We start from the raw sequence: 18,263 nt of genomic DNA on the forward strand, positions 1-18,263 counted from the left end.
CCTGTCTATCTCATGACTGCTTCCTGTAGTGTGTTGGTTCCAGTACGCTCCACTCCAGCAATGCTTCTTTATTCTGGCAGTAGGAGATTCTTTCTGTAGCAACAGCTGAAACCAGTTTGCCGTTTTTCTAGTTTTGTAATTTTCATTGACACCAGCCAGGGTTCTACTGTAGAGGTCTGGGGCCCAGACTTCTGGGTCCCCTCAAGCATCCCCATCTAAGCTCAGAGACACCAACACCAGTCAGGAAGTGCCTTCCCAGAGATCTGAGAGATCACTCCTCCAAGTTTGTGATTTTTTTTTCTCTTTAATTCCTTTGTTTAGGTTGTTTTTCAGCCCTAAAGGTAGTAACAGTCACTACCTCTGTCATACCTTACATTTCTCTTTTTAGTTTTTCAGTCACCCACTTAACTTCATACCTAGTTAATAATTCTTGTTAAATCATTCATAGGCCTGTTGGAGAATATATTGCTGCTCATCACAAACATTGAGCCCTGAAGCTGCTGGAGGAGTGCTTGTTCCAGACACTCAAGGAGCAGGACTCAGAGCCTAATGTGTGGCCAAGAAAGGCAGGGAGGTCTGTCAGATACTCCTCATGGATTCAGGTCTCCATCTCTTCATATATATTGAATTCTTTCCTTTGCTTATGGCTGATGTGTCCTTTTGTTACATCCAAGTTAGCTGTGGAATTATTGCTCTCATAATACAGTCATACTCTGTGAATCGAAGTTTCATCATTATTTTGTAAATTATACTTAATATGAAAAAGTTTGAGTGGATTCTAAATCCAGTCATGTTATCATAAGATATTATCACATTATGTTTTCTGGTGTGGAAAAAGTAAGAGCTATTAATCACACATAATTTATGCTTGTAAATTTTGATTTGTGAAATTATTTTAAATTCATCACCTACTTGTTCTCATCAATATATATAAGATGAATATAAATGCTCATCAATAATGACTACTAAGTGATCACTGTCAAACTGTCTTGTTCAGGAATTAGATGCAGTCATTTCGATCATAAAACCCTACATAGAGAATGTTATGTTTATAGAAGCAATCTTGGGTTTTTCATTAAATTTTGACAAACTTTATTTGGAAACTTATGCAAATTCAATATTTAATATCAAACTAATATCTTTAATTTTTTTTCACATTATAACTATATAGAGAAAATAGCTTTTTTTCACCAAGCTTCACATTATTGCTTCCAAATCCCCTCTAATTTATCCCAGTGTGCTGAACAAATATCATCATGATTTCTATGTATGTCATGATAAAAGGTTGAGAGCCACTCCTTTACATTTTATTTTTTTAAGATTTATTCATTTGGCTGCATTGGGTCTTACTTGCAGCATGCAGGATCTTTCGTTGTGGTGCATGGACTCTCTAGCTGTGGTACATGGGCTCAGTAGTTGCTCCACAGAATATGTTATCTTAGTTCTCTGACCAGGGATCCAACCCACATCCCCTGCATTTCAAGGCAGAGTGTGAACCACTGGACCACCAGAAAAACCCTGCTTTTAACTTTAGATCAGGATTCTTAACCTAGAGCCCCTTAATGGATTTCAGGGTGTGTGAAAAATGTAAGTGCATCTTTCTGGGGAGATGGTTAATAGTTTTCATCAGGTTCTCAAAGTTTAAGAACTAGCTGATCACAGAAACTGCAAAAGCTCTTTTATAATCTCACCCCTGAAGAACAGTAATACAAGTTAAGGGTTAAATGAACTCCAATGGCACAAGGATCCAGATCAGTTCACCATGTGACTGTACTGGGACTGTAGGCAAAGACTGAAAGCCATATCATAAAGCATGCATTTGCCCAGACCTTCTCTGTTTTTCTAAAGCACTTTGTACATTTCTAGATTTCTTTTATATATATATATATGTATGTATGCATTTATGTATTTCCTATGGGGCCTAGTAGAGGCGACTGAAACAACAGTACCATTAAAGCCTACTGTAATTATTTGATGAGTTTTTCACTGTTAACAAGCTGTGAGAGATAGACAGACTTTTGTTTTTAAAACAGTGACTAGTATATGATACACACTATTTTCTCAATTAATGGTGAATGACTCAATGAACATGCACCAACAACTTCCAAATCTTAAGTTTCCTTAAAAAGTCATACACCAGGAAAAGATATTTCTCCTGTCGATAAATCAGCTTTCTATTACAAACCTTACGTGAATTTGGGTACCTTACAATCCTAATTTTGACCAGAATTTTATCACCTCAGTTGTGGTGAATAAAGATGTTCTATACCTACCTAAAAATGAGACATGTCTTGACCACAGATCTACTTTTCCTGATGTTAAGAAAAGGCACGGAATCATGTATTCTAAAATATTTTTATTACCTTTTTGCTTGATGCTATTTTCTAACATAGGGTATACTCAGAAAATGCCGACTGCACTTGGAACAAACTTAAGAGAATAACAAAATTATTTTAATTACACATGGGGTTTTACAGTTTATATTGCACTTCACGTTTTTTTCACTTGAGAACAAGAATCCTGTGAGTTAGAACTCTGTTGAAGAAATAAACTAAAACTCAAAAACTTTAAGCCATTTGCTCAAGGTTTTACAGAGGCGAGGAACTAGAAGCGAGATCTCTAATTGCTAAGGTGTGCTCTTTCCCACTGTAAGATTATTTTGCACTGTAAGATTACCATTGTCCAAAAGAATTTAAGACGGTGTTGCTACATAAAAGCAGATAATCAGTGCTGCTGCCCCTGAGTCAGAAGTACATTACTAAGACCTATTGATTTGAAAAACACTTTTAAAAAATTTATTTTTTATTGGAGGATAATTGCTTTACAGAATTTGAATAACACTTTTTTCTAGAACTATACTTTGGTTAATAAGCCATGTTTCATTTATTTGTGTTCATTCAGCTTTCAGCAACGTAAAATTCTTTCCTAGGCATATAGCTTCCTGTTTCATCTGCTAAGCATTGGTTCAAAGTTCTTACTTCTGAACTTTGTCTGCTCTTTTCCTGTTTACTAAGTAGCTCTGGGAAAAACACAGTCAGATTGTTTAATCTGTGAACCGTACATCTTTGTTTAATTTTGGCTCGCAGGCACTCTTGACCACCACCAGGGGGCAAAAGCCTACCAGCTGGCTTCTCTGCTGTACGTTCGACAGAGGACGGTACAGTACAGGGACCCTCAGTGTCTGATTCTCATGGAACCTCCCTGCTAATTATTTCAACCACAGGGCCCCAGGGAGAGAACAAAGGCTCAGCACAGAGGGCTCCAGTGGCACTTAACCATACTGCGGCCAGAAAGAGCTCAAGGCAGCTCTGCCAATTTACAAGAAGCAGTAAGATCCAGGAGACTTTGAGTGACAAACAAGTGGCGGTGGGTTAATCACTGCCAACTCCTGAATGTCTGCGTTTTACGGACATGTTATATATGGTGGTATTTACCAGCACATCCACTCAAATTGAGAAATAGCTTTGTCAACTCTCTTTCTCTGTGTAATCAATCCATGGTATTTACAGGGTGCGATTTCCACCCCCGCCCCCCTTAAATTTTGATTTTTCATTATCTTCTTGGCTTAGGTTCAGCTGATGATTTATCTTTTAGAAGACTATTTCTTTAGAATATTCAATCGACATTTCGCATGTGTCGAAATAATGAAATAATGAAATCTAGAGACGAAGAGAAGGAAAACCCCAACGAGCAAATCCTGTTTAATCAAGAGACTTTCTTCCCAGCAGGAAGCAAGTGGGAGGTAAATAGCAGGTTGGACCCTCGTAACTCCGTGAGCCCAGCTTGCTCGGCTTCCCCCAGTCTCTCTCGGCCTCCCTGCACTTCAGGAATAATGAATGAGCCCTCAGACATGGGCCCGGGTATCAGAGGAAGAACGAGGGTACCATGAGACTCTCGGGGTATAAAATTACAAATCCTTCTTTCTTTCAAAAAGTCTCATCATAAAACATGGACTCAGAGCGGAAGGGTGGGAAAGCTCAGAAAAAAGCCCTCGAGAGCCGGGTCAACCGTAAGGTCTCTAGCCCAGAAAGTCCCATCCACGCTCAGAGGAAGTGTTTGAAACCCCGCGGCGCCCTTTCCCACCCGGAAACTGGTTCGCCTCAGGATTTTCACCTCCGTTTCTTCTCACTAAGGTGGGTTAAGCTGTGCGCCCAACCTCGGGGTGGGGGTGGGGGGGAGGTTGTCCTTCAAGAGTGGGGCCAGCGACACCCCCTCCCCAGCCGCAGAACCCGCTCCCGAACCCACCTCCTCCAACTCTCAGCGCGGCCTAACCCGCGCGATTCCCGGAGCCCAGGGGGAAACCCCTAGAGGGGGCGGCGGCCCGAGGCGCACGCACCCGGCCGGCTTCCGGCAACTCAAGGGTTACGGCCAGGCGGCGGCGCGCGAGGAGGGGAGAGGCGGTTGCTGACAGGTGGCGCCTGCGCACTGGGAGCGCTCATTGTGCCCCGCAGCTGCCGAACCGCCCGCCAGCCAGCCAGCCGCCCGCTCGGCGCGTCAGTCTGCGAGAGTCCGGTGGTGGGTGCGGAGTCTGCGGCCGTTCGCGCGGCCTCCTCCTCCTCCTCCCCGTTCCCCTCACCCCCACCCCACACCCCTTTGCCCCATCCCGGCTCCGTCCCCCTCCCGCCCCCCCACACTCGGGACAAGAATGCCCTGCCCGGAACAGCCCAGCAGCGCCTAGATGGCTTTGGTCACGGTCCAGCGGTCGCCTACCCCCAGCACTACCTCCAGCCCCTGCGCCTCGGTGAGTCGCCTCCCGGCAGCCGCTCCGCTCGCTTCTGTCACTGCGGCTCCGCTTTGCCTCAGCGGGTCCCGCCGAGCGCCACTGCGCACGCGCCGCGCCGCTTCCCAGGCCTTGGCACCCGGCTGCCGCGAACCCCCCACACCCCCCATCTGAAAGGCGAGCCGCAGGAACTACCGGGCGTTGATTTGTGCCCCCGTCACTCTGAGCACCTAGCGCCTCACCACCCTCACCCCGAAGCCCCCTGTGGCATGCTTTCTTCTGGCTTGAGCACTTCCTTTCGGGAATGAGTCATTCTTGCTTTTCACCCTCCCCCTTCCTTTTACCCTCTGTTGCTCTGCTGCAGGGAGAGGACCCCGGGATTCCTGCCTTGCCCCTTACCCACACCCACATCCCCTTGCCCGCACCCATTTCAGGGAGCCGCTCCGTCTTCGCCCACGGCCCGCCCTTCTTCGGGCTCTCCGGGCGTCTGCCTTCCCCCTGGTCACTTGCTGTCTTTCTTGTGTCCTGTGCGTTGGGCTGCATTGGACGGCTGAACGGTAGTTACTCCTAGGGTTCTCGCCATCTCCCCTCCCCCAGAGGGTGGCGGGGGTCTCTGCTCCTTGGACCTCTCACCTTTCCTCGGCGAGGTCCTGAAGCATCTGGCGCTGCTTGATGACCAGTGCCAATTCAGTTACATCTCACAGGCATTAATGCATCACACTCATTGCTCATGATCGTTCTTGTTCTCGAGTCGTGTTTGTACGGCTCGTTACTTCAGATGCCAGTGCCAGTGAAGCGTGCTTCCAGAAGGAAAATACCCAGTAACCAGCCTTTTCCTGCTGGGCCCTTCTTTGCCTTCGCCCCACCCCCACTTCTTTACGCTTCATTCTTTTAGGCTTTTTTTTTTCTTTCTGGAAATATTTATTTTTTAAAATGAAATATTGCACCAGTGGGGCGAAATGGGATCTTAAAAAAAAAATCCAGATGTTTTAGAGGGAAATAGATGGAATGAATATATGAGAAATTGGAAAAACCATTTGGAACTTCCTACAGAACTGTAATTTTAAAATCTAGGTTGGTGGGTTTAGTAGTTTCAACTTGCAAACACGTATTCAGTATACACTGAAACACCTTCCACTGTAAAAAATTCGGGTTACTCTTAATTTATATATTAACTGAGGTGTGCGCTTTGACATCTTGAAAACATGCTGGTTTGTGATTTCAACATAGTTTCCTGAATTTCAAAATGTTGTTGTGTAGTGTGTGGTGGTTTCCTTTTTTTCCCCCCTGAGCCAGCTTTTGCACTTTGTGTGACTAAATTGGCAGCTATATCCTATTCTAGAAGTGATTATACTTCAGAGGTTACCTTACCTTGTGTTGTTTGCAGAACTAACTGGGATCCTTGGATAGAAGTTTAGGGAGGCAGATTTTCATGCTAAGAAAGAACTTTGTAACAGTTGGGTGGACTGCCTTGCAAAATAGTGAGTGCTCATTTTGGAAAGGTTCAAACAAAAGGCTGGAGGTCCTTTGGCCTAGGAGATGGTGTAAGGGCTCTTTCTAACTCTTAAGATCATGTGATTTTAGAATAACTGCACTTGAAAGCTAGTAAAATACTTGAGGGTCTTCTGAAGACAAGTATCATAAGATTGGAAATTTAATATATGTTATTCTTATATGTGGTACTTGATGCTAGTTTTTGGAAAATCATTAACATACCATCAGACCAGCTTAATTCACTCTCCTTGTAAACCTTTTGAGGATAGTGGTTACCAGGCCTGATTTTGGCTGAGAGAGCAACAGGTTAGTTGAGTCGAGCAAGTAAACCAGAAACCAGAATTATATTGACATGCTTTTCCTTGGAAAACAATTGATGCTGTAATAATAATATATGTATATCATGTTATTATACTTATTTTCTTGAGGTGAATGATTAGTATACAGTAATACCATATCTGTTTGATATAACTTCGTAAGCCAACACTTGCTTATTTTAGAATCCTGAGGTATGTTAATAGGCACTTTGATATAGGTAATTAAATTGATCATGGGTAAGCTCAGTTCTTGAGCTAAATGACTGATATTTCTACATCTACTTGCTATAGTAGCCTGATTATTTCATTTTATATATAACCCTGGGAGAAAAGGAATCCTGGTACTGGGGTGTGTGTGTGTGTGTGTGTATGTGTGAAACAGTCAGTGTTGTCAGCATAACTATGAGCAGTTACCTTTCCCTTTAAGTTGTCTTCCTGTTCCACTTCACCCAGAGTTTTTTCAGCTGAGTTTTGTCATGTTCCTTGTATTCCAGTATTCGACTGCTGTCTGACTTGGATATTTTTGCTGTTGTGTCTCTTGCTACATGGAAAAGTTGAGTTGTTTGTTTTGAGAGAGAGCAGAAACAATCTACAGAACCATGAAAGGAGAGATTTAATTTTGTGAGACTGGAGATTTAGATGTTGTTATCATTTTAAGCATTCTGTTACAGTGTTTCACAATAGGAGGTAAGACATTTTAATACTGTCAGCTCTTCAGTGTTTTTTCTTTAGGGATTAAACAAATCTATTGATCATCTACTGGGTGTGAATGACTATTATAGTAGTAAGATGTGTAAGATATTGACCCTGTTCTTCAGGGTCATGTAATCTTGGGAGGGAGGTGGAGAGGGAAGGCATAGAGACTAGAGGAGGGGCAAGAATGAGATGAGAGAGTAGAAAAGGAGTGTGAGAGGAATGAAACTAAATGTATAGCAACAGCCAGTTTGTAAATGGCCATAAGTATTGTATGAATTCAAATTAAGATAAATTCACTAGTGGCAATAGTAGCCAAACCAGTATCTAACATGTAACTACCTTACACAGATTATTTACTCTTCACAGCATGCTCAAGGGAAATTTCTTTTATCCCCATCTTACTGATAAAACTGAGGCAAAGAGCTATTAAGGAATGTACCCAGTGACACTCAGCTGTTGAAGATGTAATTCAAACCCAGATGTATGTAACTTTAGAATCTTCCATCTTTTTCCTTCTTGAGAATCAAAAGAGAATATAACATAGTTAGGTGACTCTTGAACTAGGCCTTTAAGGGGAGGTTGAGTGTTTATAGACTGAGATAGAAGCTGGGGAGTAGAAAGTGTTCCAGGTGGAGAGAAGCTGTATACACCAAGACTCAGCGACAGAAACATACAAGGCATATCTGAGGAGATTTAAATAGACCAGTTTGAGGAAGGATTTGTTTGGAAGAGTGGTAATAGATAAAGCTGAGGAGGCAGCTAGGGCTGCAAAGGGACTGCTGAGCTTAGGAATTTGAACTTGACAGAGGTGGTAATAGAGAGTCCTTAGAGGTTTTGAGCAAATATGATCACAGTAGTGTTTTAAGAAAACTGATCCACCAGCTATGGGCCAGGGGAGTTGAGAGAGGGAGAAAAGGCGTGAGTAGAGCCTGTTAGAGGCTGTTACGGTGGCCTAGGTGTGAATAGTAAAGACTTGAACTGGGAATGGGAAAGAGAAGGACAAATGCAAGGGACTGTAGAAAAGACACACAGAACCTGGGGCTTATTGGATATCGGGGAGGAGGGATCAGAGCTGCCAACTCTTGGAATATATTGTTCTTCCCAGATAATAGATGGTTTTAATTAATTGAAGCAATTTAAGAATGATCTCTTACCTTCTATCTTTCTGGTATGAATTTTCTGAACAGATATCTATATTGACCCAGGGTTATATAAACACAGTGAAATACCATAAAAATCTTTTGTTTTTGTATAGTGCTATATACTTTTCAGCATGTTTTGTGTTCATGGTCCGATTTGATTCTAGAATAGCCTCAGAAATTACACAGGACAGATATCAATGTTAAAAGGCTTACTGAAGATGACAAAACTGGTTGGGATAAGATCTAGCACTAGAACCAAGTTCCATGGCTCCTGGTTCATATCTCTTTCCATTGTGTAGTAAGACAAACAGCATATTGGTTTCTGGTCCTGAGAACTTGACTGCCAGTAAAGGAATCAAGACGTGAGATGCAATTGAGAACTCACACTGTCTTTTGAGTTCATTTATATATTGTCTGTTTTGACTGTCTAGAACAGAATCATCCAAGTCTGTACAAATCATTTTTTGGTAATACCCTTATTTGAAGCCTGTTCTCTCTTAGTTTACACAGAAATCTTATAAACTTGAATATTTAGTTTCTATACTCTTAGAAGATTACCAGCAGCAAAATATGAATGGAAAAGGTCAGGTGCTGCTAAAGGCAGGCTCCTTAATAGTTCTGGAAAATGATAGTTGATGTTTTTACAGCAAGGGCAGAGGAAGAAAACCTATAAATAGCTGACCCAAGGAAAAAATTTAGCAGTTAGGGACTACTTAATCTAAGGATAAGTATATTTCTCTAAGACCCAGTACCCCTTTAGAGCAGCTATTATATAGTTATAACGATGACCCCAAATCTTTATAAGAAAGCTTAATCTTATTTTGTCTTGGTTTAAGCAGTCAGGATTGAGTAAATTGTGTTTGTAGATAGAGACCCATTCAAGTTTCACCAAAGTCTTGATGTTTAAGATGCACATTTTAATTGGGAAATTCATTTATCTATATATATACAAGTGGGGATGTGGGATAAGTAGATATTATTGAATTACATATATTCAAATATGACCACGCCTCTCTCTCTAGGCAGAGCAAATAAAGCCATAAAATATGAAATTGACTTATATAAAATAAAAGTGATGCTTTTTAGTTTTTCAAAGACAGCTTTAGAAATTTTCTTAACCTATAGAAATAATACAGGCCAACTGTAGGAAATTTGGAAAATATGGAAAAGCACAGAAAAGAGAATGAAAGATATGTGCCATACAGCTGAGCGTGTATTTTTATATAGCTGAAGTGTTGCTGTATGTATAATTTTGTATGCTTTTAAAAAAAGTTTTATATATATCATGGGTGTATACCAAATCACTTAAATGGCTGCATTGAGTAGTTGTAACTCATTCTAACCTTTCCATTATTGATGAATATTTAGGTTTTTTCCAACTTTTAAATTACATTGCAGTGACCATCATTGTGCATAAATATTTGACAACATTTTGGAACATTTATTAAAGTTTCAAGAAATACAGTTACAGGATCTCAGAGTATAAACAATTTTATGATTCCTGTTATATACTTATACTTTCTAGGAAGGTTGTTTCCAATTAACATTTACTCCAAAACAACATAGTGTAAGAATGCTCATTTCTCCTAGCTTTATTAACACTGCATATTCTCATTTTATTGTTAATCATTGATAATTTTTGAGGATAAACAGTAGTACCTAGTTGGCTTGATATGTATTTTATTATTAGACAAGTTGAATATTTTTGAGATGTTTATTAGGCATTTCTGTTAACTTTCTTTAGAAAGATAGCTTTATTGAAGTACAGTCTATAAGCCCTAAAATAAACCTGTTTTAATAGCTGTACAATTCAGTGATTTTTAGTAAACTTCCAGAGTTATTCAACTACAATCCTGTATTTCCATTTTATGAACTGTGCATCCTTTTCAGCCTGTGTATGCTCCTGGTACATTATGAATATTAACCCTTTATTTATTAAAACTGTTTGATTTTTAAGTGTTTGTGTTGCCCTTAGAATAAAGTCTACACTCCAGAGTTTTGCTCGCAAGACTTTTAATAAGATAACCTTGCTTACCTCTTCAGCCTTGTCTCTTCCCAAGTCCCTGCCTTGCACACTGCTCAGTCAAGCTGACCTGCCATGCTCCCTTGGATCTCTAGGCTTTTGCACATGCTGTTCCCTTTACCTGGAACACCTTCCCTCATCTGTTTACCTGACTAATTCCTACTCATCCTTCAGGTCTCAGCTTAAATGTCACTCCTTCTGGGAAGCTTCCCTGACTCCACTCCCAGACTATGGTAGGTGCTCCTTCCACGTGCACCATAGCACCCTATACTTACCCGTCGTGGCTCTTATCTCTTTATTGTACTTGACCGTTTGATTGCTTATCTCCCTAACTAGCCTTTCAGCCAGGGGCTTGGTTTATTGATATATTTTTGAATCACCAGGGTCAAAAATACTGGACTACGGATCAATGGATGGATTGATGGATATAGTCATAATTAGCAATTTTTCCATTGTTTTTAAGCATTATTTTGTTTCCAGAAGCCCCCAAAATATGACTACTCTTAAGATTTTTGATACATAGTGCTGTTTTAGGTCGAATCAAGCTTTGTTGACAAGCTGTGTATAAAAATGTCTGCTTCATTGTACCCTTATCAACCCTGAATGTTGTCATCATTCTTTTTTTGATCATAATAGCTCTTGTTTATTGAACATTTACTGTGTACCAAACACTGTGCTAAATACCTTACATGCATTATATTGTTTTATATTGTTTAATTTTTTCTGGCTGCACCGTGCAGCATGTGAGATCCTAATTCCGTAACCAGGGATCAAACCTATACCCTCTGCATTGGAAGATGGAGTCTAAACCATTGGACCACTGAGGAAGTCCTCAGTTGTTTAATTTTTACATCACTCCTGTGGTGTAGTTATTATTATCTCTAATTTACAAAGAAAATTGAATCTCAAGGAAGTAAAATGAGTAAAGTAAAACTTTGCCAACGGTTATAGTTCTGGTGTCTGACCCCAGAACTCTCTTCACCACTAGTATTTTGTTGTTTTAAGTTACCTCTTTTTTTTTAAATCAGGAGTTAAACATTTTTCAAATAACTTATTGTTGTTTGTTTTATAGTCTCTGTTTAAGTCAGCCATGTGATTAGCCTCGCTTTCTTTGTGGATAGTTATTTTTGCCATATTGATTTGTAAATATTTTTCATATACTTATAACATTAATCTTTTTCTATTACGTTGCATGTTTTGCCTTGGTTTTCATTTGCCATTTTGTTTTTTATTCATTTTGCTGTACAGACATTAAAACACCTTAAAACTGTCATTTCAAAGTCTTTGTGTGTTTCCATTGTTTTTCTGCTTTGTTCAATTTTCCATCAATAGAACAGAGAAATATTCACTAGTATTTTCTTAAGTTGTTTTGTAGATTACGTTTATACTCAGTTTTACTGCATAATATGAATACTAAATTAATTTTGTTCCAAGTAGTTAACTTGTCCCAGTTCATTTTATGTAACAACCACTCCTTTTTTCTAATTCCATCTCTGAGAAACACTGCATTAGAGTACAAGCCAGAGTGTGTTCCAGTGAAGTTCCATTGCTCGTCCCACAGGAGCTTGCTTATTATTTAATATTCATTAAGTTGCATGGACAGAAAATAAACAAACTAGCTTAGATGTTAAAATTTGACTGGTTTGAAGGAAGAGCAGTCCTTTGGTACTCGAAAAGTGTCTTCAAGTCTCTTGTCCTTTTTCTGTGGCTTTAAGTGAAAGGTAGCAGATTCTAGATTATGCCCATTCTGAAAAAGGCTCCATGCAGAGCCCACACTGCCGTCCCGTGTAGCACCATTTCATGCTATGTTCCTGGTTCCAGCGGCTTAGCATTTTGCAGTTTTTCCATTAAATGCCTGCTGTAATGTTGGGTACACAGTGCCTAGCTCATAGTAGGCATTTCCATGTTCATATTTTTCATTTATTTGTTCACTCATTCAAGAAACCTAGCAGTAGTAGGGAAACTACTTTAAAAAAACAAACAACCTCTGTGTCTATTGACAAGACTACCCAGTTTGAAATATGCCAGCGGTTCTGTGTACGTGGGAGGAGATACCTTAAGGAGTCTTGTTAATCAGCAAGGAGGTAATGAGTGCTGTTTTGTGTAGGTAATGCCATCCATTCTCTTCCTCTGGTTTTCAGCACTGAATCCTTTTCAGATACACTTACAAACTGCCCTGCATTTTCTTGTGTAGCCGAGCAGCACAGCTGCTGTTCACAGTGCCCCTCGTTTTCCTGTTTGTCAGGAGAAAGTCAGGTGAGGTGATCTTGGCTTCAAAATGTAGAGGAAGCTCCCATGATTCCCTAGATTTCCTGAAAGCGAAATAATTTCACTTACTTAGTGGGAGAGGATATGCTTAGAAAGAAATGGGCAGAAGTAATCTACTGTGTTACAGCCTTGATTTTTTTCTTGAAGCTGCTTGGTTTTTTTGTTTTTTTTTAAAGATAATTTTGTGCCTTCTTGTGTCCTGTGCTATACTGGATTCTGAAGGTATCTATTTATTTACTCATTCATGCCAGGATTGGGGATCCAGCAGCCAGTTAGTCCCTGGCCTCAGGAAGCTTAGAGTATATTAAATAAGTAATTATATTACAGTGTAGTGATCATAATTGATGCGTAAGCCTTGAGGAAGACAAAGAAGGCCAGCAAGGACTTCTGAGTCCTTGCCTTAGAATTTATAGGTCTAGTAGGAGAAGGCAACTATAAGCTAAGCATGAATTAAAACAAAACAAAACCCTCGGATGGTGAGGGGACTAGGAGAAGCACAAAAGTGTGAGCATGGATGGGAAGGAGATGTCAGTTTTCTACAAGATACTGGACAGAGAATGTTTAATGGATTAATTGGAAAAGTTGGAGGAGCAAAAGATTTTTGGAGCTAAGAAAATGAAAGATATGTTTATTACTTCCAAATATTAAGTGTTAATCTCTTTCAGTTCCATTCACAATTAGAAGTCAGTTTCTCCACAGGGTGATGATTGTAGAACTTGTTGTCTAAGGCATGGTAGCCAGACATAGAAGCTTCTGTCTTTGCAGAGTGTGTGTTTGTAGGTACTGCCTTGTCCCTCTTCCTGCTCTATACCTCCCCCCACTTAAAAACAACAGCAACCTCTTTTTTTAATGTTTCATGCATGTGAATGTATGAAATTATAATTATTGAACTTTAAGGGAAGACATTCTGTGCAAGTTAATCATTAGAACAATGATTCTCCAATTGTTGCTTCAGACACTTTTATAGAAAGAGCAACAATTTGGAAGAGCCCCCTTTTCCCACAATTATGATACTTAGCATGTTTCAGGCAAGAATTAAAATAAACCACAGGTTAGCAACTCATAACACATTATCTTAATCTATTAGGGAAGCTCACTGATTCTTTGAGGTTTAAGAAAGTGATTGTGGTTTAGACTAAAAATAGTGTCTGCCAATGATTATAATATAAATCACATGAGAGTGGGGAATCCCTGAAAATATTTTCATTTCTCCCTTTTTAGGCCTTCAGAAATGCCTGTAGCAACATGAAGCAGTTTAGCACAGTGGTTAAGAGTGTAACGTCTGGAAAGAGCCTGCCTGAATCTGAACCCCACCTTTAGAACTTACTCGACTTAGACAAGTCCCTTAACAGTTCTGTGCTTCAGTTTGCCCGTCTGTGAAGGGGTAATATAGTACTTCTTGCACAGAAATAAGAATTAAAGTGCCTTAGCATCATGCCTGGCACCAAATATGCATGCACTCATGAAGTATTAGTCATTTTTATAATGATGGTAATTTAGAGTTGCTATTTGGTTGTTAAGCAACTTTTCATTATAACACAAGTTTGGTGGGTAGGATATTTGTTTTATGACAGTATAACTCACATGAACTGCCTATTTCAAGGATTAGTTTCTCTTTTTCCTCTCTTTTGTATATTTTTTCTTCAATAATAGCTACGTTTTAAACATTGGGGCATCTTAGCTCTAGTTGCCAATCTCTGTGACAGAGTATGTTGTATATGATTTTGTAATGACCCTGGAGTACCATTAAGAATGATTAATGCAACCACAATCTTTAAAGATCTTTTCCCTTTGGGAACTTATCAATTTTTCTAGGCCATGCTTAGCAGCATATTAATCTATTGGATGTTTTGCTCTATGGTAGAGCAGATCTTTGTAAGTGGTCACCTTAGTTTGTATCATAGGCTGTATGTGTTGGTGCTTTTAATGATCGAGGTTATGAATCATGTGGCACAACAGAACAGAAATTGACAGATTTTTTTTTTAAATATGGAGAATCTGAGGACACTGTGTTTAAAGGTGTTTATGGACTTAAATGTATCTTTGTATGTGGAAATAATGCTTTCTAAGAAATTGATGCTTTCGAATTGTGGTGCTGGAAAAGACTCTTGAGAGTCCCTTGGACTGCAAGGAGATCCAGCCAGTCAATCCTAAAGGAAATCAGCTCTGAATATTCATTGGACAGACTGATGCTGAAGCTGAAGCTCCAGTTCTTTGGCCATCTGATGCAAAGAGCTGATTCATTGGAACAGGCCCTGATGCTGGGAAGAATTGAGGACAGGATGAGAAGTGGGCAACAGAGTATGAGATGGTTGGATAGCATCACTGACTACAATGGATATGAGTTTGAGCAAACTCTGGGAGATAATAAATGACAGGGAAGCCTGGCATGCTGCAGTCCACGGGGTTACAAAGAGTCAGACACGACTTAGCAACTGAACAACACAATGACAAGGAAATAATAGTTGAGAAGAATGATCTGTCTAATCTGGCTATACCAGGAGTTGGCAGTAGAAATTGAATGCAGCTTTTTGAAGATGTACTTCCAAAGCAACTGGATAAACTCACATATGATATAATAAGAGAGCTTTGGTTCAGACTTTGGTTGCATTTAGATTACAGTTTTTATTATTGAACCTTGTCAGAAAATAGAGACAACCTATTTCTTCCTAGAGAGAGTGCTGAAAAGGATTGCCTTAAGATTTCTATGAGCACAATATTTTGATTTGTCTTTTTGATCTGTTTTCTACAAGCTGCAACTTTCTCAACTCTGAGCACTTTTATGCTGATTATGTGGTTTCCAATTAAACTTCAAAGGAAGCTGTACAGGCTGTAAAGGAAGTTTGGTTAGGCAAGGTGTGGCTGAAAAACCCAGGAACTCCTCCACTTGCCTAAAAAACATTCTTGCAGGATACAGAATCTTAACGATGAAATATGAGGCTCTTAGGAGAAAGAAAGTATTCTTAGGTGATATCCATTTAAGCACCATTTTTGTGAGATTTTAATCTATAATAATTTCTCATTCTTAAAAAAATGAGAAAATTTCATTGAACAAAACTGAGAAAATATCTTATTGTGTTCTTAAAATTGTCTTATAGAAGGATATAATTGTGGCACAAAATGAAGAAGTTTAAAGGTCCAAGGATGATTTTTTTAAACTTTAAAAGGAGTTTTATTATTTATTTTGGCTGTGCTGGGTCTTCCTTGCTGCATGGGCTTGTCTCTAGTTGCGGCGAGCAGGAGCTGCCGTCTAGTTGCTGTGTACCGGCTTCTCATTGCGGTGGCTTCTCTTGCGGTGGAGTGTGGGCTCTAGAGTGCACAGGCTTCAGTAGTTGCAGCTCTCGGGCTCTATAGCACGGGCTCAGTAGCTGCGGCACACAAACTTAACTGCCCCATGGGATCTTCCTGGACCGAGTATCCAACCCGTGTCCCCTGCTTTGGCAGGTGGATTCTTTACTCCTGGGCCACCAGGGAAGGCCCCAAGGATGATTTGAACCTCTGTGTTTGATGAGCTTGTTTAGAATACCAGTATATGGCAGTTAGAACGGTTGCTCATGAAATTAAGTCTTTGGTTTGTTTCCAGTTGTCTTTTCAGATGATTCATGGTGCTTAGAGGAAAACAGTGTTTTAACAGGTCCCAGGCTTACATTTTTTTTTTCATAGATTTTTTTTTCTCTTTATTGAATGGCATTCCTTTGCAGACATTTATTAAGTCCCTATGGTGTACATTTAAGCGTCTAGTACAGTGTATTCTTTTTAAAAACAAGTTACCTTGTCTTGAACATGTGATCTAGAAAATTGGATGATTGAGGTTCTGTGTTTTACTCTTTCTTCTTTTTGCTGATACACTGAAATCTCCTCTTTGATTTTGTACTTTTAAATTTTGTATTCTATTTGTGGCTCACATTTCTGAAATAACCATGATAGTGATTCTCTAATTAGAAATAACTTTGCTGCAATGGCTGTCTGGACTCCAGAATGAAACCTTATAGTGTAGAATTAGATCACTTGTCATAAATTCAAGGACAAGGAGAAAAATTATTGAAATGGATAATTGCCTTTGGAAAATTTTTGAATATACAAAAGTGTTATTTGAAAATATATGGGTCAATAGTTGAGAAAATGCCTTATAATTATCTCCTGACCCCTCCCTAAAATTAGATAATTCTCTTTTCTCATTTTGCTTTTTGCATACGTCACTTGATTTTTTTATTGACTTTTTGAAATACCATTCTGGAAATTGAGAGCGGAATTTCTTCAAGATCAGTAACCAATGTGACACTGATATCGAAATAATTTTCTTTTAATGCTGCTACTTTCTTGGTTATATTTCTCTGAAGAAGTATTGTGTACACTGATCCTCAGTATACCTTTTCTTCCCTGCCAAATCCAGACCCCAAAGGACAGTTTCCCTCTCTGGCTAATTTAATAATGATTTTATGTCTTACGTTCTTGTTCTTAAGGGAGTAGGCTATAATGTAGCATAGTGGTTAAATTGACTTTAGGTTCTAGAGCCAGATTCTGGAGTTAAAAATCCCAGCTCTCCCACTTACTAGGTGTAGACCTTGGGAAGATCACCTTTCTGAGCTTCAGTTTCCTTATCTTAAAGAATTATTGTTGGCTTTCATGAAATAACTAAATGAATGCTTAACACAATGTCTAGGACTATAGCATAGTGAGTGTTCAGTAACAGCTAGTGATTACTAATGTTAAGTAGATTTAATTCTTTGCTCTTCGCACAGAATTACTTATAGTATTTAATTTTTAAAGATTAAGATTATATGATTTGGAAGCTTTGCTTCCAAAGCAAATTTATTATAGATGATGTATTTGGGTCTTCACTGAATTGTGTCAAATATGTATTACTTTCAGATGTATCACTTTATGACAAGTTGTACACCCTGGATTGAAATTGACACAACTATCTTTGTAATGGTAATGAAGTAATATGTAATGATGTACATTTGAAGATAGAGAAAACTGTTTGTGGTGGTCTACAATTACCATTAAAGCTATCTAAATTATTTTTAGATAAAGACACAGTGAAGTTTTGCACTAAGCATATGAGTCCAGTGCTCACTGAGCACACGAGTGATATTTAAAGTAATTCAGCCTTTCATGTATGTTTTTGTCTGAAGAATTGACAAGAAATGGTCTCTTGGCAGTTGAGATATATATCATGTCTTGAAACTGCTTCTCGTGAAAGGTTCCATTATGTAGCTATCCTAAATGACAGTTTTTTTGAAGTGTCCCACAACATCATCCCTACCTGTGGCATTTGAGGTTTGTGTAAAATTCTATCTTAATAGGTTTGGATATCAGAATCCTAAGCCTTTTACCAGTAATGTGCAGTGGTGGTGCAAGCTCACATACCTGTTAAGATTACTAAATCACAACCAGTCTCTTGTTTGGGGGGTTTTGGTTACAGTGATTTTTATATTTCTTTGCTACTTCTATGGAACAAATCCAGGATGTTTCTTGGACCTTTGATTACTCTTGAAATCTGGGAGTTTATTCATAAATATTGTTTCCTAGGGTTCCACAGAGTTCCAAAACTAGAAAATTAACTATCCTAATTCCTGTTAAATCGTTTCCAAAGTTTG

At 39.3% G+C, this 18,263-nt stretch overlaps 1 protein-coding gene across 3 annotated transcripts in view; it reads left to right on the forward strand.

Moving 5' to 3' along the window:
* Nucleotides 1-4,619: 4,619 nt before the first annotated feature.
* Nucleotides 4,620-18,263, forward strand: part of SSH2 (slingshot protein phosphatase 2) — a 229,450-nt gene continuing 215,806 nt past the window's right edge. Inside the window, exons 1-2 of one of the 3 annotated variants that reach the window (XM_065908718.1) lie at nt 4,632-4,741; nt 10,567-10,625. In XM_065908718.1, the coding sequence (XP_065764790.1) occupies nt 10,623-10,625 (3 nt within the window). In that variant the 5' untranslated portion in view covers nt 4,632-4,741; nt 10,567-10,622. Of the gene's footprint in view, nt 4,742-10,566; nt 10,626-18,263 lie in introns of all 3 variants that reach the window. The other 2 variants (XM_065908717.1, XM_065908721.1) reach the window with 2 other exon arrangements.

The sequence above is a fragment of the Muntiacus reevesi genome, chromosome 18 (assembly GCF_963930625.1).
Source record: "Muntiacus reevesi chromosome 18, mMunRee1.1, whole genome shotgun sequence".
In the NCBI taxonomy this organism is placed as follows: Eukaryota; Metazoa; Chordata; class Mammalia; order Artiodactyla; family Cervidae; genus Muntiacus; species Muntiacus reevesi.